We start from the raw sequence: 26,628 nt of genomic DNA on the forward strand, positions 1-26,628 counted from the left end.
GAGCAGGAAGAGACAGTTATTGCTGGAATTTTTTTTAATTCCATTTTTTTTGGTCATCCTATTTGTTTCCTTTTCATTAAAAGATGACTTTTTAACTATGTTCTGAAGAGTATAACTTCTTGTGCACAACTGGATATGTTGGGAAGACACAAATGCAAAAAACCCACATCATGTCACAATGACAGATCACATTTGGACCAAAAATGGCAGGAGCTGAAACTTCTGTAAGAGGACTATGTATGCATTTTTCCTCTGGCTTTTGAATTATTGTGTGCTGTGAATATATGGTAGTCTTGGGTAAAGTCTGTAACTTTCTAGAAAGCAGAGTATTTGCACACACGTTTTTTGTAGCAAAATCAATCTGAGACAAATAAGCTAAAAACTAAATTACTACAAAGACAGAATGGGACTCTGAAGTGGTGCAGCACCGAACTTCACACTGTCACAGCTTTATTATTGATGGTCAAAAGATGGTATTTTCTGTGGAAAAAATTAGAAAATTTAGAAAATGTTCCAGTGTTTGTTGTCTGAAAAAAATAAAAATATTATTTTTTCTGTTTTTCATTGAATAAATAAAATAAATATTTTCTTCAGGAAAAACAGGCCAATTTTGTCTGAAAAAAATAGATAGAAAATTTTCAGCCTGCTCTGACTATCATGCAGTAAATACAAAAGCTGCCTCAACAGAATATTGAGCATTATAAATATATATGGATTCAGTGTAAATGTCAAGTTCTCCTACTCCACAAATAAAAGCTATACTTATTTTTAACTTTTGACTTTTACACCTACTTGTTCTTAACTTCCTGAAAACCCTGTCAAGCTCTTTATCATTAAAGGTAAGTTTGTAGGGTTAACCTGGATGTCAGTGAAAGATACACTGCACAGGAAAAGGAATAGATAAAGATCAACTACTGTTAAGTGTTGCAGATTCATCAGACCTCACTATCTGATCAACAAATGGAAGGTGTGTTATTTTTCCTACAGTAAATCAGTTTCATTTCAGATACATAGCTTTCAGTCAGAGCTGTCTAAGATAAGGTTAGAAGAGTCCAAGTATGCAGAATTTTGACACGTGTTCCAATACAGACTTTTTCCAAACTTTTTCTTTTTGCTGTGCCCTCCTTCTCCATGGAAGTCAGATAAGCGCCACACCCACCCTGCCCCATCTCCCATCCCTCTGGGACAGAAACTGGGGTGGTGGCAAGATCCAGCTGGCTCTATTCCCACATGAGCCCATGGCAGCTTGGCACGGAGCAAACCAGGATCCTTGCCCTCCTCCCCTCCACCCCCTTCCAGAGCCTCTCGCTCGTGCAGGTCCTGGAGGGTTTAAAATATGCAGGGCTGCGGCCTGCCAGTTATCTGGGCTGGGGCAGCAGAGAGAGCTCACAGGAGTCCCCAGTGGTCAGGGAGTGGAGAAAGGGGAGAGCAGCAGGTTACTGCCAGAGCAGGATGGTGCTGCTTACTCTTCTCCCTGACCAGTGGGGACTCCCTGTGCATTCTCTCCACTGCTGCCCGGCCCTGGTTCAGACCCATCTGACCCCAGCCCTGCACCCCACCTTGTGCCTCCAATTACCTCATTGCACCACACAGTTCGAAAACCAATGTTTTAATACTATTTTAAACTAAACTATAGCATTAGACTAAGAGTATTGAGGAAATTTTAGGCCTTAGGTCTTTGACAATGAATATGTAGTTTTTCCACTTGTTAGCTCTTGGAAATTATTATTACTACCACTATTTCGGTGGGTCTGTAGATGTGCATGGAACTTTACAGAACTAGTGAAAGGATACGTCCCTTCAGAAAAGAGTTTATAATCTAAAACCCCGATTCAGGAAAACAATTACATGTATGCTTTAGAAAAATTCCTATTGATTATCAGTGGGACCAGGATTTCAGCTCATGACCACATATACCGGTATATATATAAGTTCAGTTATAACAATGGTGTCCAGCTTTTGCAACCCTATTTTCCAGTTGGATTGGCTGAAGCACAAGGAGGTCAAATGAGGTGTCCAAGGTCCCACATTGAGTCAGACGCTCAGGTTGGACTTAACCCCAAGATCATCTTGGCTCCCCTTCTTTTGTTGTAACTACTTGACCGAATGGCTTATTTATATTCCTCTATGCAGTTGTATCAATTTTAGTTTTTAACATCTTTGTACTTTAGAGTGTCTTGTCAAACCTTGCACATTACTTCTCTCCTCATCAGCGCGCTGACAAATACTACCGTGTTATGGCAATCAGTTAAGGTCAGCTTCATCACTGTGCTCCTGATTCAGGAGAGCATTTTCCTTGAATGTGTGCTTAAAGTTAAGCATACATAAGTCCTATTGACATCTCTGGGACTTAATAAAAGCTTTATAATTAAGCACATGCTGAAATGTTAAAGGCCCATTCACTATTCTGCTCTTTGAGAACAGCGTTTGACTGAACTGAAATACTCATGTATTCACAGCTGATGTGAAGCAATTATTCATCTCATCCATGGACTTAATACTCCAACACATCATCAGTAGCCTTGAAACAAGGAGCACATTACAAGACTTATTATTTACAGAACAATTACAAGTATTTCAATTGTTAAACTACAGCACAAATATCCTCAAGTATACTATTCTGCCTGAAGAACAATGGCATAAACCTATGCTGGCAAAGGGCAGGGACCACTCGTGGATGGTAAGGATTAATTAGTCAAGGTTTAATGTAAAGAATATGAAAAGGCTGTGTCAGGTTAAGGACACCCTTCCCTGATCCTTGCACTTTTGCTGGCATGGGAACATGAAGAACATCAAGTGATTAAAAGTAGCTTGAGAAAGACACTAACTAATGTCTGCCTATTACAGAGTTTAGATGCTTAAGGCTGCCTGCAATGCTTGCTATCGTTTGAGTATTAAAAACAGTAAATCATAACTACACCATACCAGAACAGTATTTCATGACTACAGAAACCTGTTAAAATTACTCATACTTTGTACCAATAAAAAATCCTTGTAAAAGTATAACTTTAGCATTTTCTATTCCTGTTTTGTTTGTTAATTGTTGATGTAAAACGTGTAGGATAAAATATACAGAATGTGCAGCATGATCAGTTAGTAACCTAGATATGTACTGATAAATATGCACAATCCAAGGGCAAGTCAAGGGGGAGGGGACAGGAGGCCACCTCCACCCAAACTGCAGGCTAAACAATAGGTATAGTTCTTTCTCCTTTCCTTCCAGGCTCACTCCTCCTCGTCCTCACTTCAATCATTGTATCTGTTATACTGGGAAGGCCCCTTTCCCACCCTCACCACCCTCAGCTGACAAAGGCTACAGGATAGAAAGAAGGACTGTTCCTGATGTGCATCCGTCACCCAGTCCATAGGGAACGGTGAGGGCAGAGAAGGCCATTTGAACTACCTCTTCTGACAGTTCTCATGGAGTCTCTTTTCTTTCCATCTTGGAGGAGGAGAGACAGTAAGGGACAAAGAGGGATTCAGAGAGACCCAGAGATGATCTGAGAGTGAGGGGTCCTGAGAGACCCAGACAGAAAGCTGAGGGGGGCTGAGACAGCCATGGGTTCTTAGAAACTCAGAGAGGCAGAGTGTGCATATGAGATGGAGGATCCCACTTGGGGTGAAGTTCTGAATAATTGAGCTTTATGTGTTGGAAGTGGCCAGGTGTGTAAGAGTGACTGAGTGATAGAGAGAAATCCAGCCCACCTCAGTTAACAGCCTGACTGGGGGGGTTGCAGATGAGCTATTAACTCTTGATGAGCTGTAGACCTAGGCCCCTAAGAAATCCCTAAAATGTCTCTGGGAGACTTTGCATTCCCCAGTCCCATTTTTTCTTCCACAGGATCCTCAATTTAGAGTGGATATCTGGCAAAGTGGTTGCTCAGGAAGGGCATGACTCTACATTAATGCAGAGCAAACCTCTACGATTTGGTCTGGATGAGTATCCAAATATGTAGCTGTTTAGCTGAAATTTGTAGGAACTTATCTGAACTATTTTGAGTTAGAATTCAGGCTGAAAATATCACAATAGCTTGTCTCACGGTCTTGGTACTTCCAAGTCCAGTGAAAGCAGCAAGTGCAAATAAGCATAAAAGGGAAAACAAAACACACACAGAGAAAGCTAATAACTTCTTGAACCTCAGACAAGATCCAGTTCAGGTTCATTTCAAGCTGAGACTACAGATCAGCTACTGTTTTATCCAAACCATTGTTTGCTGATCTGTACTACAAACGCCAGTAAATTTCATGGCTCTCACCAGGGGCTAAAGGGAAGGAACAGTGAATGGGAAGAGAGGATGTTGAAGATCTTCCTTTGCAGGAAGACAAAGACAAAAATGTTTTAATATACTTCTAGGAAGCAAACCTGGGACATGGGAGATCTAATTTCAATTTCCTGCTCTATCACAGGCATCACTTAGCCTCTCTGTGCCTCAGTTCCCATCTGTAAAATAGGGATGATAGCCATGCCCTACCTCACAGAGCTGTTGTGAGGCATTCATATATTTCTGGGAGAGGGGCAATAATAGTATCTGAGATAATTTTTCAGGAATTTTTCCTATTTGAGGAAAAAGTCTAATTTGTGGACTTTGGCAGAAGTCACCATTATTTTAAATGTGTTTATGTCTCCAATTAAAATGAGAACATAACATTGAATGTAAGTTTACACACTTACTTTCATAGTCCTGTAGATTCTCAACTGCAGAAAGTAACCTTGCCCTGTCTTCTGGGTTTGTAATATTTAGTTCAATCAAATGGCTGTCCTGTAGCTCCTTTAAATCCTCCAAAGTCTCATAGCCATTTAGCAAGAGGGTTGATGAGTATTCCTACAAAAAGAAAAGCAAACAATTCCTTTAGTAAGCAATCAGCAGGTTCAGTGAGAGACATAACCATAATTTCTCTCTTTCATTTTTTTTGGTGGAAATGGGGAGAAAAGTCATCATGACTCCTGGAGCACCGAGTCCCCCAATCAGCAACATTGCCTCTGGGCTTGTTTTAAAGAGAGCTGTCAAGTTACTGTTCCCTCCCTTGTCCTGCCCATAACACAAGACATCCTGCAATGTGTCTCAGAGTACCTCAGATATACTAACACTTTACATTCAGATTGGGTTTATTTAGCTGAACTGCAGCATTGTTTAATCTATTGCTATCCAGAGGGCCAGACCCTCAGCTGGTGTAAATCAGAGAATCTCCATTGAATCTGATTTATAGCATCTGAGGATCCGGCCCAGTGTCTGTAACGCTCCCATATTAATCTGAGAAACATGAGAATTGTTTCATAGAAGACTTTGTGTGGTGTTTCTGTTGGAAAGTCAGGTTTTCTATTTTCGTCAGTGGACTGCTAGAAACTGCAGCGCATACCCATAACAGGCATTGCTTAGTGTCTACTGCATAAGATAAGCCATTCTAAAGGTCACAGAATGAAATTAAGTGCATTATTGTCCTTTCCCCCACCCCAATTAGTTATTGTTAAATTAAAGTTGGATTGCCTGGAGGGATAACACTGACACAGAACCAAGAATATGATTCATTAACAGGTCAGGGGGAAAAAATAACCTTTCAAGACGCTAAGAGAGAGTTTCCATTTAGATGGACTTGAACCAAGCCCCTTCATTCCAATACCCCCAAATTTCAGTGCTTGGCCCAAACAGGACAAACCAAAATAGGACAAACCAAAACTCCAGATTCAGTCACCACTAAACTTTGCAAATGTTTGGATCTGGGCCTGAACTTTGTAGCTTGGGTCCCCTTTCTAATTTTAACATAATATACTTTCTGAACATATTTTCCCTCTCCTTTTATAGGAGTAAACTAAGTCTAGAGCTGGAACCAGGAGCTTCTGTGTTCTAGTCTCGACTCATTGCTATCTCAGGCTGTGACACTGGGCCATTCACAACCTCTCTGCATCTCAAGTTCCTGAACTGTAAAATGAAGATCAGTGGCCAAATTTGAGTCACGTGAGGGATACATTTGACCCAATAATATTTACAACACTAACATGCAGTAGGAAGTTTTGAGGATTAATTAGGGTTTGCAAACTGCTTTGAAATTGCAGTGTCATATAATACTGTCATTATTATTATTTTATGTCTGTGTCACAATAATTATTCCATTGATAAAACAGCCTAAGAAGAAGCATTCAAATTTTCTGTATCCAGAAAACAATTTGAGTCCAGCTCCATAAGCAGGCTGGGTATTTTGTTTACACTGGTGCCAGCCAGAGGGAGCATGCAGAGAACCATGTAGATGGCTGTAGGACTAATGCATTGTTACTCCTGGTGCCCCCAACTGTGTGTGTGTTGTCCCAGTGTCTGAGTGTGTGTGTGTGTGTGTGTGTGTATTCCTGCAGAGAGAAGTGATTCATTCCCACACAAATACCAGTGCCATAACATTGTTGTTATTATTCTCATTTATCATTTGTATTGCAGTAATATCTAGAGACCCAATCAGAAATTGGGGCCCATTGGGCTACGCACACTACACACCTATACTAAAAAAAGACTACCTCTTCCCCAAGGACCTTACCAACTAAGAAAAAGGCATATTAAGTGAAGGATTAATGCACTCTCATGCCTTGTTTTGCCAACAACCACCCTCACATCCACAGATCCACTGGCTAGGTAATGGAAGGAAGTAGCATCTTCTGGGCTACTGATAGGATATTTCCCAAGCTGCTGGAGCCTGCCATTTTGGCCCTGGCTTTGATGTAAAAATAAGAGCAAATGCACAGAAACAAAATAAAACACAAAACTGGAAATGTGTTTGCTGACCTGAAGATGGACCCGTTCCAAAAGTTCCTGCAGAGTTTTAGGTTTGGCCCTTTTGCTCCCTCTGTGTGCCTTTATCTTTCTAGGTGTAGCTTCCGCTTCCAAAATAATATCGACGTAAATGAATTTGAAGTTCCCCACCTTGTTATTCAGCATGCCTGTCCACATACCCATGGGGGTTTTGCAGATGATGTCTATAATGTCTCCTTTCTAGAGAAAAAAAAAAGTGCACCAAATCTGAGGCAGATGATTTGTGATATGTAACCTGTTACCTCAATGGAGCAAGAACAGACGACATCGTATGTCAGGTATGAAAACACATAAGAACATAAGAACATAAGAAAGGCCATACCGGGTCAGACCAAAGGTCCATCTAGCCCAGTATCCTGTCTACCGACAGTGGCCAATGCCAGGTGCCCCAGAGGGAGTGAACCTAACAGGCAATGATCAAGTGATCTCTCTCCTGCCATCCATCTCCAACTTCTGACAGACAGAGGCTAGGGACACCATTCCTTACCCATCCTGGCTAATAGCCATTAATGGACTTAACCACTATGAATTTATCCAGTTCTCTTTTAAACTCTGTTATAGTCCTAGCCTTCACAACCTCCTCAGGTAAGGAATTCCACAAGTTGACTGTGCGCTGCGTGAAGAAGAACTTCCTTTTATTTGTTCACATGAAATGAAAGCTAAGGAAATATTTGCCCCCAGCCCCATGAAGCGAAAACACTATGCTTTTGGAAAGGTCTCATTTCTACATATTGAGAGGGGGATTTGGATCTGGATCCAGATTAGGTTCAGCCTGGGGTTCAAAGCCAACTCAGAGCTAAGGTTTGTGTTTTGATTGAACGGTGCTGCAATTTTATGGGCTGTACTCACGAGTTTTGAGCCCCAAGCAGCAGGCAGCTCACAACTTTAAAGCAAGCTGCCTTAATAGTGAAAAATGTACATGACCTCATTGTTATGCCATCTGATCACCAAATAGCTGATTTGAAAAAAGACAACAACACTGAGGTGGTTGGGGAAGTAATGAACTAACTGGTGGTGAAAACGACCACCAAGCAAAGGCAGAGGTTGAGGATACAATAGAGTAATAGATAAACTGGGCAGGACTATATCATATAGTGGTTTAAAGGTGACAGTAGGAACCTTATATTTGATGCAGGGGAGAAGGCGGAGTCAGCAGAATAGTTTACAGGGGTAACATAATCAAAGCAACACTCAAGAAAGATGATTTTGGGAGCAGTATTTTAAATGGACAGACTCAAGATCTGGACACACCCTGGATGAGAGGGCAAACTCAAAAATACTGTGATAGGGTGGAGTCCCATGACTCAGGGTCCCTGCAATAGTAGGACTGACAACTCTGTATGAACTAGCCCTGTACAAAGGTATTGCTAAACTGACTGTGTCTGTTTTAAAGTGTCATATATCCTTAAAAGTCAGAAATGAACGAACAGACCCCTTCCCTAACAAATGTCTCAGATATCTCTACTGCACAAAGCAATTTTGATGATGGTCTCACCTTGATTTTGAGAGAGTCAGTGTCATAAGGACTCGGTGTGAAGTCGGTGTGCACTTTGGCTCGTCCACAGAATGGTCCAGTGTAAGGGACTTCATCATCAAGTCTAAAGCTGTCCCTGTTGCTGGTTCCATCTGAACAGCTAGTCACTCCACCTAATGGAGAGGAGAATGAAGATTTAAATCCCCTTCCTTGAACTACTAGATAATCAATTTTGTATAGAAATGGAGAGGCTAATATGCAAAGCACAGAATTAAAAGACTGTACTCAGAGAGTTTTCACACATTCCAAGAAAAATATATTCAATAATCAAATGTACTATGAAAGGCTAAACAAAATAAGTTGGAGTCCTTTAATTTATTCTGTGCAGTAATCCTTTATGATGCTGATGCTAATAGACTGCTCATTTTACTTATGAGCTTGTTTGAATATTACCTCTGCAGATTAATAATATGTATTTTAAAACTGCAATGTAGGGAATTATAGCTGCTGAACTTGTCCTGTTTATTCAGAGAAACTGAAACAAATACTGCAGAAACTACTTTATTTTATTATATTATAAACTAGGACCTCAACGCACCTACATTACAGAGGGAAATTTTAATCTTATCTACATTTCTACCTGTCATTTTATCCAAGTTGGGTAATAAAACATCAGTAGAGTAAGTCAGGCAAATTGAAGCAAGCTCTGCAAAATCCCATCCAAGTATGTTTTTAGATAAGAGCAGCACTGTGTTGGAAGTAAACTCCCATATAGTTTGTACAAATCACATCAGAGAAAATGACCATAAAAATCATTTGACTTGATGTGGTTGTTCAAGTGCACAGCTACAACTCAGGGCCAGATTAACCACTAAGTACAAATAGCCTGTGCCTACAGAACCCACTCATATCAGATTATATATGTGGTGACACCAGTGCAACATCATCATGTACAGGCTTTGGGAAGCAGTTTGCCTACAGCATGGCAGCAGATAGCCCCCTGCAGGAGGCTGCCAAACAGGAACCCCACTGCCCCTTGGAGAGTTACATGCCTCCCCAAACCTCCAGCTTATGCTACCTGGTGGGGGGAATAGCAGATTTTTGGTGGGTTGGGAAGGAGGCAGACCTTGGTCCTCTGCTGCCTTTGTGTTGGCTGGGTTCTCCCATCTCCTCCAGAGCAGCAGAGTCAGGCTGGGTAACTCCTTTTGGCTAATCCATCTGCAGACTGGGGGCAGTGGGTTCCCAGCCACCCTAAGAGAAGGCTCGTATGTGGGTGACCCTGCAATCACGACTCCACAGGTGATGGGGCCATGGCAGCGAGAGGCCTAGGGCCAGCTCTGACATTTAAGGCTTTTGTATCAATAGGCAGGAAGTCAGGCTTGTTGAAAAGCTGAAGTTTAATTATTGTGGGGTTAAATTTTGGTTCTAATTACGAAAATGGGCAAAGTCTGATTCACAGATGGTAAAGCCAGAAGGAACTACTGTACTAACGTACCTCTGACCGCCTGTATAACACAGGCTGTATGACTTCCCTGAATTAACTCCTGTTTGAGCTAGAGCAGATCTTTCAGAAAAACATCCTGATTTAAAAACTGCCAGTAAAGAATCCAGAAAAAGCCTTGGCAAATTGTTCCAAAGGCTAATTAACCTCAAGGTTAAAAAACTGCACATTACTTCCAATCTGAATTTCTCTAGCTTTAATATCCAGCCGTTGGATCTTGTTATAGCTTTGTCTGCTAGCATAAAAATCCTCGTGTTATCAAATTTCTGTTCCCCAGTGCCAACAACTCAAGGTGTACTCAATAATAAATAATAAATAATAAAGAAAGAGACTGAACAGGACTATGATTTTTTTGTACTTACTAGAAGAGCTCTGGCCACTATTCAAACTATAGAGACTGTCCATGGAGTCACTGGCTTTTAAGCAGACCTTCTCAGTGTGTGTTCCATCCCCAGGGTCACTATGCGAGTAGCAGACTTCTTTTCCTTCTTCATTCTTCAGCAATAAAAATCAGTGGTTAGATGCAGTGAAATAGATTGTATATGCACAGCTGACACGCAATATCTTGTGCACATTTACTTTGCCTATCCACAATGATTCTAAAAAACCCTATTATTATAGTTTAGTTGCAGTTTAAGAAAGCTTCTTTCACTACCAACCATTACAAGGGAGGAAGCATTTTTCGTGGTTATACCATGGGGCTGGGAATCAGGAATTCAGGGTTCAATTCCCAGCTCCACAACTTACTCACCCTGTGACCATTGACATGTCACTTACCCTTTCTGTGCCTCAATTTCCCCAGTGACTGCCCTCCAGAAAAGGACACTGGCTAAATTCATCCCTGATCTCCGTGGAATTACAACAGTAGTGAATCTGGCACAACAGTTACATCCATCTGAGGCTTATCAAGGGGAAATCCTAGATAGCCAGATAAGAGACTTTCTGGCTGCTTTGCCTCACCAGAGCAGGGGCCAAAATCTATCCCAAAGTTTTTCACCTTTCATGTTTTGTAAGTTATCTTTGCTAATTTTAGAAGTTCAGGTGGAAAATACAAAATCATCTGAGGCCTAATTCAAAAAGGCTACGTCTTCCACATACTCAGGAAGCCCATAGGAGCAGGAAGGGAACCATTAGCTGCAACTGCTATGTCTTGCAAAGAGCTTTCCCAGAACCTGGACTCTACTGGCCTTCTGCAGCTAGAATCAAGGTCAGGGCTTTCCAGAGCCAGCCTTCCAGATGGGAGTGTGGATGATCAGCTATCACACTCCCTGAGTTGGCTGTTCAAGTCTCATAACAAAAATTCTGCTTTTACAAAATTAACATAGGCCCATTTCCCTCACAAAATCATCTAAGGCCTGGGTACTGGACCTTAGAGGTTATATTATTAAATGCTACCTCTCAAAGCATAGCTTATAGAGTTTGCAAAGATTAGAAAGTATGACCCATGCTTCAGTCACCACTTCATTTAAAGCAGATGTAATAGCTAAATGGAACAATGATGATTTCCAAAGGAAGCCGGTTCTTTACCGTATTGCATTACATTGTCAACGTAGCGTGACATGCTGATGTAACCTGGATATCATATGCCCTGTGGGATATTGCATCAAACTAAGGAAAATGTTAAACATCCGTTATTTGGCTCATAGAGTGGATCAAAGGTGATAGCACATTTGTGGAGTGGGCCCAGGGCCCCTGATGTGGGACTAATCTCTAGAAACTCACTTCCTCTTCCCATGCAGATGCACATAAATCAAGGATGACTGGTTTCCAGCAGGGAGAATGCTAGTTACACCATTCTATTGCACCCTGCACTAGTTAATCAGTTGAGAAGCACTGAATGTATTAGTTACAGGGGAAAAGAAGATTGTATGTGTCGTCTGTTTCTTTTGTATGAAGAATTAATTTAACTACACAGAAATAAATGTGGCACTCCTGTTTATTCTTTCTCATAATACAAAAACAACTGGACACATAATGAAAATGAAACTCAAATATAAAACTAATAAAAGGAAATACATTTTTAATGCACAGTATGTGATTAAAATGTGGAACTCACTGCCAGAAGATATTGAGGAAAAAGGTTTAGTTAGATTCAAAAACGATTTTACATTTATTTTTATATATAATAAGAATATCTGCTGTTGCATTAGATAAGATAAAAATGTATGAGGGATATAAACCCTCCTGCTTCAGGACATAAGCCTAACAGGGATTAGGAAGAATTCCTGCATGCAGGTTATTCCATAAATGTCCACCGTGAGAATTCTTCTGAAGCATCTAGTATTGGCTTTGGTCAGAGACAGGATACGAGACTAAATGGACCACTGATCTGATTCAGTATGGTAATTCCAATGTATCTCATTTTGGATCAGATTTTTCCTGGTCCTTACACAGATGGACAGTTAGTGAGGAGTGTTTAAGAAGCTTTCCACTCACTTGCATGGCTGTATTCATGGATGGATGGATGGATGCACACACAGTCTTTTCACTGTTGGCAAAGCAAAATCTCCCCTTTCCCAATGGTATAAAACTCTCGTCTCTATCCTGGACCCCAGGAGGGTGAAATTGTGCGCACGCGTGTGTGCGTGCGTGTGAGAGGGAGAGAGAATATGCGTACACAGGGGAGGAAAGGCGTGGAGGGAAAGAATTGATATATAATTGAGGTAACTACTGTTTTAATTCAATATGTGTCACTAAGTTATATACACCTGAACTCTGGTACATCAATACTAGTTTATAACATGCTACCAAAAAACAATGAAATAAACACACACAAAATTTCTAATGTAATTGATCATACAAATCCAAAGATTTTTTTAAGCATATTTACCATGTCCTCAGAGAGTGCCTTGATGTACTTTTTACCCATCTTTTTCTTCATGGTTAGGGAAATGGCCCGCATCTTCTTTCCCAGGCTTCCTCCATTACCTGCCATTTTATTTTGTCCTGGATCTCCAATGTCACTTACAGTCTCCACTTCACATATCTAATTTGAAATTTAAAAAAAACCCAAACCATTATTACTCATGAAAATAAAATCAGATGTAATGGAATGAGAGACTGCAGAGAGATATTTTGGATTCAGGTAAGGTGCATGAAAGTTATTATTAGCAGTTCTTCTAGCTTTAGAACTGTCTGGGGAATTATATGTACACAACAGGCTTGCACTTCGCTTAAGTACTCACAAATGGGATATAGAAAATGTTGTACAAATTGATGCTCACCTTATTTATGATCCCTGATCCAAATGAGAGTGGTGGGAATTTACTTAACACACTTGAAGACAGAAAGCCACATCTCCAGGATGCTAGCATAAGGCCACTATTGTAGAAGGAGCCCTCTGAAGTGTAGGTTTTCCTGAGTTCTAGCTGCCCTTTCTTTTTTTAAAACAGAAATGACCCTGTCCTTTGCACTACGCAAATATTAAGGGCTTGATTGTGCAACCTTACTCTGGTTGCTAAGCACTCGGTCACGCAAGTAGTTCCCATTGATTTCAACAGGAGCACGCACGTGAGCAAGTGCGCACCAATGCATGTTTTACACCACTGAACCCTACTGTTTCCCCAACAGTCACAGGGAGAGGGAGTAACAGAAGTAGATTATTGCAACATACAAACCTCAACTGAATCATCTGGCTTTGATACTGAATGGTGCCTAAAACGGTCAAAGTTTCCAAAACTACTTGTGCGCTATAAGACAAAATAAATAAACAAAATTGAGTTCATTGACAATATTCTTTTTCATTATTAAGACAAATACAAATTCTCTCTCTTATGTTAAAACTTCTTTGCCTATGAATGGAACATAACATGCTATTTTCAAGTAGAGAGAGACACAGCCTTAGAGGTGCCTATAGGGACAAAATATGAGTGTATATCTGGAGACAAAGCAACCTGAATCAAAGACATTGTTAACAATGCATGGAATTAGATTATGCGTATGATTATAGGAGCTCATGTACACCAGTTTCACATCCGTAGTTTACATTGACTTCAGTGAGTTATCGTCATTTACTCTGGTGATAAGGGAGATCACAATCAGGCCATTTACATTTAGTATTAACCAACGTAGGTGCTTTGGAGGACACCAGTTCTATTACTGTAGCTGTTCAATTAACTTTATACAGTTTATCCTTCCTACTGGGAACTGCAGCTGAAGACTGTTTAAGGCTCTTTAGTTTGGGCTAGATTCAGTTCCCACTGGAGGCAACGGAAAGCCTCTCACTGGCTTCACTGGGAATTGAATTGGCCCTTAAGAGAGAGTTCCAAATAAAGACCTTTACGCTTATTTATGTGCGGGAACATAACGAAACCAAGTGAAACAAACAGAGTAATTAGTAAGCTCCACATTTTTCAAAAATAGCCTCTAATTTAGGTGCCCAATTTTTAAACACACACGGACTCACTTCCCTCCTATGCCAGAGCTCTGAGCTCTGTTCGGTGCAGGGATGGGTTGATATCAGGGAGCTGGTTGCAGCTCCCTAAGCCTGTATTGCCTGACCATGGCATTGCAGCACCTAAGGAAGCTGCTCTAATTTGTACCACTGGCACAATTGTGGAGAACTGGCATATCAAAGCTCCGCTCTGCTTCCACCATGCCCCCTTATTGCTGCCACACACATCCAATGCTGAGGATAAGGCTGACACTGGAGTTAGCATTGAAGACTATGTCAGCTTTACAGCAGTGGGGAGTTCCCCTCCACAAGAGAATGATCTTCTGTCCATTTCCAGACAGAATCCTTTCACTTTGCATTGCCTGAATGGCCAAAGTGTACTGAGCACACAGAATAATCTGGTCCGGTAGCTGTCTAATGTTTATCATCCAAAAATTGAAACACCCAAGTTAGAAGCTCCTTTATCTGAACCTAATAAATCAACTGCCAGAGTTTCTAGACTTGTAACAGTATCTTTTAAGAGATCAGTTTAGGTTTTTCACAGTTATTCAAAGCTAAGCCAAGAGCTAACCCTTCTAATTTCTATTCTTACATATAAGATAGAGAAAATGACCTGTAATACACTCACAAGATTATTGCTTGTTTTATTTTATTTTTATACTTTGTGTGCCCTTCTCAGTAGGTATCTGGGTATCCAAAACCTTCTATTTGCATAATTTGGAAGGGAAATGCACTAAACTTAATAGTAAATATCAAACTGCACGAATAGTGTACATTTCGGAATTCTGCTCCAGAAACTACATGTCTTAAAACTTCTGGGTTAAAGAATTGCTCATATTCATTTATCCATTCCTCCCTCACTGTGACTTCAGCCTGCCTAATGGATTGCTTGTTCTCTCTTTTTCTTTCCATCTGGTGATTCTAACAGTCCTTCTCTCCTTCCATCTGCCGCAGGTATTTAAAATGCTTGTCATATTTCCCTCCCATCAACCATAATAGGTATCCCCAGCCGTCTATCTCTCTAGCTTCTTTAACTTTAAGATAACTTTACAGGAGGCTTTATCAGGTGTGATGTCTGAGGCCTTGTCCACCAGCCTACTGAAGTCTCATGAGCTTCCAAGGCTTCTCCATCAAATATACCTCTGAATATATTGCAGTTTTGAGAAGGAAGCTTCACAAGTGATTGAGGTTTCCCTTGAGTGATGTGTAAGCAAAATGAAGGGTGATTAAGGCACTGGACTGGGATTCAGAAACCCAGTGTTCAATATTTAGGTCTGGCACAAACTCCCTTTGTCACCTTGGGTAAGTTCCTTCAGGTGGTATTTCCAAAAAATGTTACACATTGGAATAACTCAGTTTACATGAAATTAACAGGAAAACTTCCATTTACTTCAGTAGGAGCAGAATTTGAAAATACCATCCCTTTGAAAAGGACTTTTGAAAAACCATCCTTATTCTCGTCATGCCACAGTGCTTGATTTATAAAATGCGAATAATGCTACCATGAGGATAAATTCATGTGTTTGTGAGGTACTCATATACTACAGTCGTGGGTGCCTTACGAGAACTAGACTGATGAACTAACCCTCGCTGTGTATGTTCTTATATCATCCCATTTATGTGTTATCTGAACACCACTCATGTCCTTTCATGAAGTGTTCTTAAAAGCAGGGGATCTGAAACTCTTATGGCATTCAACTCTGATGGAGTTGAGATCTGAATAACAATTTAACCTTATGGTAATTTTCTGAGTGATGATACAGATCTGTACCTTTTTCTACCCATAATTAATAAGCTGCAGTTTACTTCTATGTATTTGTATACTGTCCTTTTCTGGGTATAGTTAGCCCTCTAAGAGTCTCATCAGTAAACTGTCATACTTCTGACTGTTGTACAGGGTGACAAGTTGACATTCAACGTCAGCAACTGTGATCTTAAGGCTGGTGCTCATCAAAATGATACCAACTATCCTGTGTACACATATACCTCCCCTGGGTATTTCCATCTAGGAAAGACCCCATCTTATTCTGTCCCTGCTCATAAATCACAGGGTCACTATCCATTTTAGCTCCCATATCTCTCTCACACAGTCACTTTTAAACTAAAAATAGTTGACGAGGGAGGGGAGAGAGAGGTGACAGTGGAAAACTACAGAAAAATAGCAGGTCTTAAAATCTCTATTTTCTTCTAAAGAAAAAAATAATTCAGGATCACCTTTTACACAATTCAGATTAAAAATTCCCTGCTAGCCCAATCCTCTCTTCCCCAAACATATACAAACTATTTCTTATTGGAGCTGGTTAGAAAACAATCTGTGTTTTGGGGGAAATTTTCAGAAAACATTTTTTTTACCAAAATATTGTTTCAGTGAAAAGTTTACAGCCAGAGTGACCTCTCCCAGTAATGTGAGGTTGGTCTCTCACTGATCTTCGGTTTGTAATAGGGTTCTAGTCCTGAGAAGACATTCTGTGGCATATACCGGTATTTGTTGAGTCTTCTAGCCCGATATCTTGTTTTTTTGTGTTATTTTTGTTTATTTCATTTTGATTGTTTTGGCATTAGCGTGGTTTACAAAATTATTACATGAAATATATTTGTATATATTCATTAACTCAAATGCTGACTTAGTCATTTTAAAAAGGTATTTATTTTTTATTTGTGGTGTCTCTTAATTGATTGTAATCCATCAGAAAATCTGTTGGAGAAAACTACTAAGAATTGGTTAAAGGACAATTTAGTCTGTGCAGTTTAATTTTATTTAAAGCTCCCAGAAATAACTTCTATATTTACTAGATCAACAATATCATATGACAAGGGGTTAGCTCAATAGTATGATATAAAACATAGCCCCAAGGATTATGGGTCTATTAGACAGGATTAACACCTTTCACTGACTTGTCAGCCTTGCCAAATATGCCCCTCAGCAGAGTGGGAGGGATGGAAAGAGGGAGGCTGGGAATCACAACAATATTGGGAAAATATAAAACATTCTCATGCAGTGATCTCTAAACATACAGTGACCTTTTTGTAGCATTCCATCATTTCAAGCTGCCTACTAGGAATAACTGTATATTAAAGTGCTGATGTGCTTCAGATAGTCTAAAAAAGAACAGAGGAAAAGGATTTATTGTTGCTCTTACTCATAAACAACTTGAGCACAGGGAAATCGGTTATTCTTTTTAGAGCCTTGAAACAACCTTATATCCTATCTGGACAGACGCCTTGGGCTATTTTGTAGTATACTTCAGTGTTGCTTCAGAGCTATTAAATATTAATAAGGGTTACAGGATGATTTCCACCGTTCCAGATAATGGTCTTGTTGCACAGAAGAGCACTAAATAGGGCTGCTTCAGCAATTCTCCCATACTAACTTTTTCCATTAAGTAATCAATAGCTACCACCTTTTAAAATGTATTCAACCCCATTATACCGATAAAGAAAAGCAGATTTAGGAGCCCTGGGCTCGGAGGGGAACAAGGCTATTACTTTTGGTATTGTCAGTCACCGCATTAGTGTCAGGGAACACCTATTTTGTGAAGGCATAGTCATAATCTGTAGGCCTCATTTCCAGGTTAAGGGAAGATCTTAAAGCAAATGCAAATCTACTAGATGAAAATATGTCATTGATTATATCTTATAAAACTAAGTGATTTTGCTGGCTGGATTCACACAAGAGTTACTGATGGGTGCATTAAGCAAATGTGAATTTGCACAATGAAATCTAATGCAGGCATGTGAAAAAAACACCCTTATTTTTCCACAGAAGGACCGTATCATTTATTTAGATTCAGTAAAGGAACATTGCTGGCTTGCGTTCCATTTGCGCTCTAGTATCCAATAAACATAACACAAAAAGGCAAACATATCAAATTGTTTGTAATGACTCGTCTATCTTCTGCTGCTTCTTTCATTCCCAGAAATTTGGGATTTTTTAAATAACCCCTTTAAAGCTGTGAAAATACACATTTATTTTTATTTTGATCACATTTTACTTGCCTGTGAGTTATTCTTAAAATCTTCAATGAAGTTTAAAAGAAGGGCAAAGAATAGAAAACAAACCAAAATGTTTGGCGTACAAATGGAAAACAACAGACACTAAAATCTATGGGATACTTTGTCTTCCTATTATAAACTATATATTTCCTAATTAGAGTACAAGACAGGTACTTCTTATTGACAAATTAGTCAGAGTCTTCTGTATCTCAAAAGCTAGCTTATGTGCCACAAGTGACAGTGGTTGCCTTAGTAAATATTGATTATGGGTGAAATTCAGCCTGGTTATATCTCCAAAGGACATTCACAATTTCTACCTGCTGAGTAGCAGCCCCTAGTATAGAATGCCAGCACAATCTCTGTGCATCACCAAAGTCCCATTCAATATACTGTTTAAGTGGGAGGTAAGAGGTGCAGAGGCTTCATGCTGGCTCTCTGCACAGGGGTAAATGTCGCCTTGTTTGAAATTCCTCCACTCATTTTCAGCTCCAGTTTTCACTTGTCCCCGTCTACAATTTATACTGTATAGCTATAAATTGCTTAAGGTAACTGTTGCAGGTCTTTGACAGGCTGTTCGTACTTCAGATAATGGGGCCAGATCCTCAGCTGGTGGAAATCAGCATTATTAGTGATTTCAAGCAAACTACACTGATTTACATCAGTTGAGGATCTGGCCCAACATTTTCTTTCTGTTCTTTTTCTCTTCACCCCCCACTAAGGATTATTCCTTTGTGATGTGTTTCTAGACTGTCCCTGCTCTTTCCTCACTGCAGGGAAAGAAGCCACAGGAACATCCAAGAGGATAGAATATGTCTGCTTGATCAATGGAGATAAGTAGAGCTGGGCAAAGTTCACCTACATAGGGTGGGGCTGAATACATCCATTCCATGATACTTCTAGTCCCTCAGAACAAGGGATCCAGTGTCAGTCACTATGGAGATGAAACAGAGAGCTAGAGATAACTATTAGCCAGCCCATCTTAATTCTTTAATAGATCACAGGAAATAGTCTTTTAACTGGCCTGATAGCAAGCTATCATATTTGAAGTTTAGGGCTGTTCTGTATGAAAAAGTTTCTCACTTCTGTATAAAGTATAAGAATTTGAACATCTGATTCAGAAACAATTATAAACAAGTATAACGAAGAGCTAAGAGAGGAGACAAAAGGCCCACCATACTTCACAGGATTTGGCCCATTTACACATTAATTACATATACAGAATATCTGACTATTAATATAACTTTTTAGTCCATTTAAAAAACAAAACATGGTTAAATCTTGTACCTTACCAGGCAAAGCAACAAAAATGACACAGCTTGTTCTCACTAACTCAGCTGGGGCAAGCTACTAAAATGGCATTTTAACTGGTTTAAAAATTACTCTATAAGACTCTGTCAGTATGCTCTGGTATTCAGTGATCACATGGGGGTGGCAGGCTGAGGGGAAGAAAGACAAAGAGGTTGTTCAACAAAGCTGTCACCGTGAAACATCAGGGCAAACAGTAACTTTAATGATGGAAAAATCACTAGAAAATAAACAGCTGTATAAAGTAGTGTGTTAATTATATTTAACACTTCTACAGCTCAGCTAACATTGCTCTTTAAAGCAAATGTTGAACAGCTGTTATATTAGCATGTCTATCTAACACCCACATAAACCTCTAGAGCCTTCACCAAAATGTACAGTGAAACACGTAGCACCTGGCAGCAGTGTTGTCAGAGTTTCTATTAAAAACTTTATTTTTCAGTTGTTTAGAGTCTATGCGAGTGATACTCAGACCTCAGTGGCTCAGGAGCCAAACTAGCGATCAACATTAACTAAAAGAGCCACAGTAGTGTACATTTATTGTTTCATTTACTATATATTTATATATATTCTCACAACAAAATGACTGACTGAATATTCTACAATTGGTTAATAACACAGTAAAAGCATCCTGATTGATTAATAACTTAGATTGGTTAATAATGAAACCACACAGTGTTTTAATATTGTTTGCTCCAAAGAGTCGCAGGAGAGACATTAAAGAGCCACTTGTGGCTCCCGAGCCTCAGTCGGAGTATCACTGGTCTATGACTTTGGTCCTGCAACTACTACCTGCATGTGAACAACTCCATTCACTCCACAGGGCTTCTTATGTTTCTAAAGTTAAGCAGGGGCATAAGAGCTTGCAGGATTGGGGCCCATCTTCCTACAGGCTAATGCCAAGGACATGGGAAAGACTAAACTAATAGCAAATTTCACCTTGCAAAAAATGTTTTAAATAAGTTATAACACATCTGTGAGGCCAGAAAACACTCCTTGTTGTAGCAACATTTACCTCAGAAGTAGCCTGGCTTTTTACAACTATGATTTACAAATGGGGGGGGGGAGGAGGGGAGGCTGCCTTTTCTTTTTCTAAAAAAGGCACACATAGATCCTGAACTTTAAATAGCACCTACACGCAGATTTTGAAAAGTACTTAGCACCACACAGCTCCCATCCAGAAAAACCTGTCAGTCTGGCCAACACTGTGCATGCAGTGCACCCACATGTATTTGTAATAATTATGGAATTCTGACAATTATTTCTCTGCTGTTTCATTAAAAAATATTCTGAATAGCACACAAAAGCATAGAAAGAAAAATGACATTAAAGGAAGGTTAAGGATGTGTGACAAACTCACAGGAGCTATGAAATTGACAGTTCAGGACTTGCCATGATGGGCAAATCTACCTCACCATCACCCTTTTCGCCCTTCATTTAGACATGTGCAAAAAACATTTAGGGACAGGTCCTGAACCCCTTCCTCAGCAAAATTGTCTCCTGAAGTCAAGGAGCATGTTGCCTGAGTAAAGACTGGTTAAACACTTGGTAAGAACTTCAGATTTGGGCTCAGATCCTTGAAGGTATTGGTGCGTAAGTTCCCAGATCCTCAAAGGTTATTTAGGTATCTAATTCCCAATGGGAATTAGAAGCCACTGCGAGTTAGGCACCTAAATATCTTTGCGGATCTGGGTTTTGGTCCCTAATCCTTAAATATGAACTTCCTTGCTTTCCTGTATTTTTTTTTTCAGAACCAGAGCAATTCAAATATTCTCACATATTAAAAGAACCAGCTTGTTTGATTTTTAAACCCTCCCTAAATTTATTTATCGAGTGGGATTCCCTTTTAAAAAATGTTTTATGTAAAACATATCTAGGCCCTGGTCCTACAAAGTGCAATGCAACTTCTCATGTTAGTAAAATTACACACACGCTTAAGTGTTTTTAGGACTGAGCCCTTAGAGAATAGAGGCATTAAATACCTATATAACTCTACACAACAGGAAGAGGTGAGTAAATTGTGCCTCAGAATGATACTACATATGTGACATCATTTCTTGATGCTTTCAAGAGCGGTGGAGGACCAGAGCAACTTATTCCCCCCACTTTGCAGGCTACCCCTAATTACCTCCTTGCACACTCTATACATCACTCATGCACAGGACAAATTGGCTTGATCCGTCTCCCAATGCAGCCCGTAGTAAAACTCCAGTGACTTTACTGAGAACACAATCAGGCCTTTACATCCCTTGTTATCAAAACATAGTTTAATGGTGAAGGAAGCTGTGAGAAAAATATTCCGTCAGCTAAAGCTTTCAGTGGGGATTGGTATTAAATAGTAACCCTAAGTCATCACTGTCAGAGGCGACTGTCCTCCAAGCTTGCTCAGTTTTAGAAGAGTGAAGAAACTTTTAAAACCAATCTGCTAGGTTTTACTGCAGCGATATCCTTGACCACAGGTAATGACCAACAATAAGCTAATTCTAAGAAAGTTTAAAAAAAAAAAGAAAAGAGAGTTTTTATTACTTTTAAATGAGTGTTTGAAGCATCATTTTGGTTCACCTGATTAATGTTTGCAGCAAACTCAGCAACTGGAGTTGTAATGTTTCTGCAAGCTCCCCTACAGCAAAGCTTAGCTATTAATTCAGTGGCATATGTCAGCTCAGCAGAGCAAGGTCACTCTTCTCCTTCAAGGGGAACCTTTTTAGAAATAATAAAACTGACAGAAAGTTCTTTTTTGCATGCTTTATGTCACCCGAGGTTGAGTGCTGCAGTTAATATCATAGAGCTTATAAACATTCCCATCTCAGACAGCCTCTAACGCCACCAGAATTTTTGAACCTAAACTTTTTTTTAAAAAAGTAAGAGAGTGACAGTTTTACGTGGGGCAAATATACAATATGTGATCCTAAATGAGTAAAGAATGAGTAAATCTTTTCTTAGGATCTTTGGAGGAGAAATTTTGGAAGCCACTAGCATAGTGCTGATGTTGCAGTTTGCATTTTTCAGACTGGTGCTTGGAAAAAAAAAAATGTAGGATTAAGGGCTTTGTCTATTTGAATCCAGGGATCTTTCAACCTTTGGGTACAAGGTGGGGAAATTTATTTCAGATATTATTGGATCTCTGTTTCTAGTTCACTGCTGGCTGTTAAAGCAGATTGTAAGTCTATAAAGGTACTTAATGTATAGGAGAATACCAAGTTAATTGATTTGTTAATAGTATTGTTTTGAAATTTATGCATTAATGGAGACTTGTTAGTAGTCTGTTATGACAAATAATTATAATTAGAACCTGTTTATTGATACACAAAAAGTAACTGTAAAGCATAATCAAACAAAAGACTTTAGTCACTGCTAATGAAGGGCCCAATCCTGCAAAGAATGTTACACGGTCAGACCCCAGGAGCTCATTTAAAGATCAGAGCCTAAAACAACTGAAGGATAAGATATATTGAAATATATCCAACCAACAAGCCAAATTTGTCCTTTGATTATATCCACTCAAACCTACTGAGTACAATTTTATTAATAAATCTTTAGCAACATTAGCTGAAACCACTTTTATGGGTTTGAGGGCAGAATTTGGACCAATATTTATTATCAGTCACTGTTAATGTTAGAGTTATCGCAAATCTATATGGCAATCGATTTTCATTATTTTACCTATGAAAATGATGAAACAAACCAAAAAAAAAGACTACACTTTGCTACTGAAGGCTAGTATTTGACTACTGTACAGTGCAGGCCAGATTATGTTTCATTGTAATGGCATAGGGTTCAGTGATACACTAATTGTATGTGGTACATGTATGCACGTGATAACATGCTTTGGACTTTGAAAACTGATTATTGGGAACTGGAGTTCATACACTACATGTTAGGCTTTGGATCATTAAGTAGGCTCAGAAAGAACAACCAGCTAATAGCATCCTAGTAATTTAGCACTGCCTAGGAACATTTCTTGGCATGAAAAATGCAATAGGTTTGATTCTGGGCAGCTTGTAATAAACTAAGTACTACAGCTGCAGTCTCATGAGAAAGTCTAGTCTAATTGAATTAGTTACACCATCCTGATTCTCTCCAGTAGTTTTTACACCAGAACTGCACAGATACACACAGGAGCTCTCTTGGGTAATGGGTGGAGCCAAAGGTATGGGTCTAGTAACCATACACACCCCTGTTCAGTCTCTCACCTCTGCTGCAGTCACTCAAAAGGGTCTTGTAAGCCTTGAACTGATGATCCTGTCACTGCTGCTCAGGGAATTTGGGGAGTAACATGAGGGCAGAAAGGATCTTATTTGTCTGTATGTGAAAATGAGCAGAGAAGCTACAAAAGCACTTGCTGTGCAACCTGCAGAGAAACAATGCCCCTCTGAGAAAGCTCTCTCATGCCACAGACACTGCAAAGTTCCCTAAAGCATGTGTTAGTGCAGCACTCAGGTATTCGCCTGGCAAGACCCTTGCACACTATTGCCACGCACTGGCTGGGTGTGGAGGGACACTGATTTATTAACCAGTAATTTGCTTAGCTGCATTGCCTCTTTTTCTCCTCATTCACATCTGCTGTCTGCACAAGTCTTATGTGACTTTCATATGCTGCATCCATGGTCCTCCAATATTGCACAGGGTCTGTGTGACAGGCAATAATCTTGTACAAAAGAAGTAATTACAGAGATGAGAGCTTGAAGAAGAACATGTCTCACTAGGGGATGTCAGCAAAGTCCAGCTTTGCACTTGTGATTAGAGCCCCCCTCGTGGTTCCTCTGGTTTAGATTAGCCACTTACACCAGCTTTACCCAGGCTCTGAGTCACTCAGTTCAGTATAGATTTTTGTTAACTGTGCCTCTTTTTGGCTCTCAGCCACACCCCTTTTTACCTTACACCTCATCTCTCAGAACCAGCCAGCAACTCTCTTTTGCATAATGAAACAGCTTAGCAGTGCAGATTGGGTGCAATTCAGGAGTGATAAAGCTGAACACCCACTTTCCACAGGTGCAGTTGGCTACATATGGTGCAATGCAGCAGGGAGTTGACCCAACGAGTTCCTTCAGCTCTCTCAACCACCCTGTCATCTCAGCTTCGCACATTTATTTTTTGTTGTTGTGCTGTTGCTAAGTGAAGTTGATTTCTTCATCTCACTACCCAGGATAACTGTCTGTGACAAATCTCTGTCTCAAACATAATGAGAAGAGAACAGTCTCTTGTTTGTAGTTTTCCCTTCGTTTAACCATGACCATTCTGTTGGGTGGCACTCCTACAATAATATTTCAGGTTCAGGAAAGCAAAAGAAGTCCTCAAAAAAAAATCCAACATAGTATTCCATGCTCTAGGATCATCTCACCCTACCATTGAGTATTCCAAAGCATTAATCCTGGAACACCTTTTAAATGAGATCAGCAAGACCCAATAGAGGGAATTTCTGCTTCCTTCCGCACCAGATAGGTGACCAGGCCATCCAGTCAGCTCATGAAGCTGTAAGTGAGACCAGTACAGGATGGGAGAGTGGGACTGCCTCGTTGTTCTCATGAAGATGAGAATATGACTCAGGCATGAATGAAGAGAAAAGGTGGTGGATTGCTTGGCTTCTCCATAAAGGTGACATGATGCTGTACGGCATCAGGAGGTCCCTCCATATTTCTTCTTCAGTGTAGAATGAGGGCTGGCCTGTCTGCACCATGCTGGGTGTGGCACACCCCCCAGCAGTGGAGAGTCACTGCTAGAGGAGAGGAGCAGGCTCTGACTCAACACCCCATCCTAAAGAGCTGTTCCACCTGTTAGGAGTGGTGTTTAATCAGAAGATGGCAACTGATCTTTTAAAAAAATATATTTTGTTTCAATTCAAATGTGAATGATGTGCGAAGGCCAGGGGCCAGCCCTTCTTATAGTCAAATTATATTGTATTCAACCACCCTTTCCTCTTTCTCCCCATCCACAGAACAAACCAAGGAAAAATGCAGAGTAACAAAAGCTACAGAATTGGCAGGATGGGGTATATTATGTATAATAATACAAGCAGCTAGAGCAGCAGCATTGGTGACAGCAGAAGCTTTAAATCTCCAGCATTTTTGCTAGACTCTGAACTTTAGTGATCAATCTCAGGAGGAGGAAGAATAATAATAATGCTTCTAGAAGGGAAGAAGAGATGAAGAAAGAGAAAAGGTAAATGAAATGGGAAATATTCCAGGTTGCCCCTCTGAGAGACAATCTGGCATCTGGTGATAAACCTTCCACCTCTTACAACACGCCCCACCATCCCCATATATTTCTATAGCCTTCATTCATTTTTGTACTACTGATTGTTTTTGCTATGTTGTTGATACAACCTTGAGAATGCACGTCAGCTCATCTATGTCTTGGTCCACAGCAAAAATGCTGATGTTGCCAGTTTGATAAAAACAATAATACTGCTATTAGTAGCCAAAGCAGCCCCGCTGTCCCTTCTTCCTCTTCCTCGCTCCGCTTTCAAAAACCACAGTTAAGGAGATGATGTGAGGACAGAGTGACCAAAACCATTTGATTTGCTACCACTGGTACCACCTGTCATTCCAGCCCAAACAATCTGTCACAGGCCCAGGAGTGGGTTTCATACCACTTGAGTCAATTATGTAGGAGAATTAACACTATTAGTCACATGGAGACTCTCTCCCTAGTCCATGGGGATTCAGACCCCAAAATGAAGTCTCTTAATTAGCTCACTTCTAGCTAGGAAATGCAAATGATAACATCTTGTGTGCTAGCAAACTCTGCACAGCTGAATATGGATTGATGCAGTTACACTACTTATCGCACACTAGTTTCTCTTCTTGACTTGAAGAGGGCAGATCCAATGCAGAGAGACAATGCACAGCATAGTCATGAAACATTTTTATCAGCTCATGATGCCAAATCAGTACGTACAATAACGGATGGTGTCTTTAGCTAATACATTCATACTATTCCATCCTTGCTTAAACTTGGCCATCAATTACTTCAGATCTGATAACTGAACTATGAATATTCTGACACAGATTACTGGCAGAGTGTTGTCATATACGACAAACTGTAAACCACATCATCTGCTTCCCCAAAACAGACAATCCTTTTCCAAGTAATTACTTTCCAGGTATCAGACACCTTATTCACATTTGTTTCAGAGGTATTTGGCATTACCTGAAAATACAATATTGCA

At 40.0% G+C, this 26,628-nt stretch overlaps 1 protein-coding gene across 3 annotated transcripts in view; it reads right to left on the reverse strand.

Moving 5' to 3' along the window:
• Positions 1 to 26,628, reverse strand: part of SAMSN1 (SAM domain, SH3 domain and nuclear localization signals 1) — a 113,909-nt gene that overhangs the window by 4,966 nt on the left and 82,315 nt on the right. For 2 of the 3 annotated variants that reach the window (XM_065575807.1, XM_005294634.4), the window contains 6 exons: positions 13,387 to 13,458; positions 12,600 to 12,755; positions 10,132 to 10,264; positions 8,290 to 8,441; positions 6,768 to 6,974; positions 4,673 to 4,823 (listed from right to left, as the gene is read on the reverse strand). In XM_065575807.1, the coding sequence (XP_065431879.1) occupies positions 4,673 to 4,823; positions 6,768 to 6,974; positions 8,290 to 8,441; positions 10,132 to 10,264; positions 12,600 to 12,755; positions 13,387 to 13,458 (871 nt within the window). Of the gene's footprint in view, positions 1 to 4,672; positions 4,824 to 6,767; positions 6,975 to 8,289; positions 8,442 to 10,131; positions 10,265 to 12,599; positions 12,756 to 12,993; positions 13,251 to 13,386; positions 13,459 to 26,628 lie in introns of those variants that run through there. The other variant, XM_024102063.3, reaches the window with a different exon arrangement.

Source organism: Chrysemys picta, chromosome 1 (assembly GCF_011386835.1).
Source record: "Chrysemys picta bellii isolate R12L10 chromosome 1, ASM1138683v2, whole genome shotgun sequence".
Lineage (NCBI taxonomy): Eukaryota > Metazoa > Chordata > Testudines > Emydidae > Chrysemys > Chrysemys picta.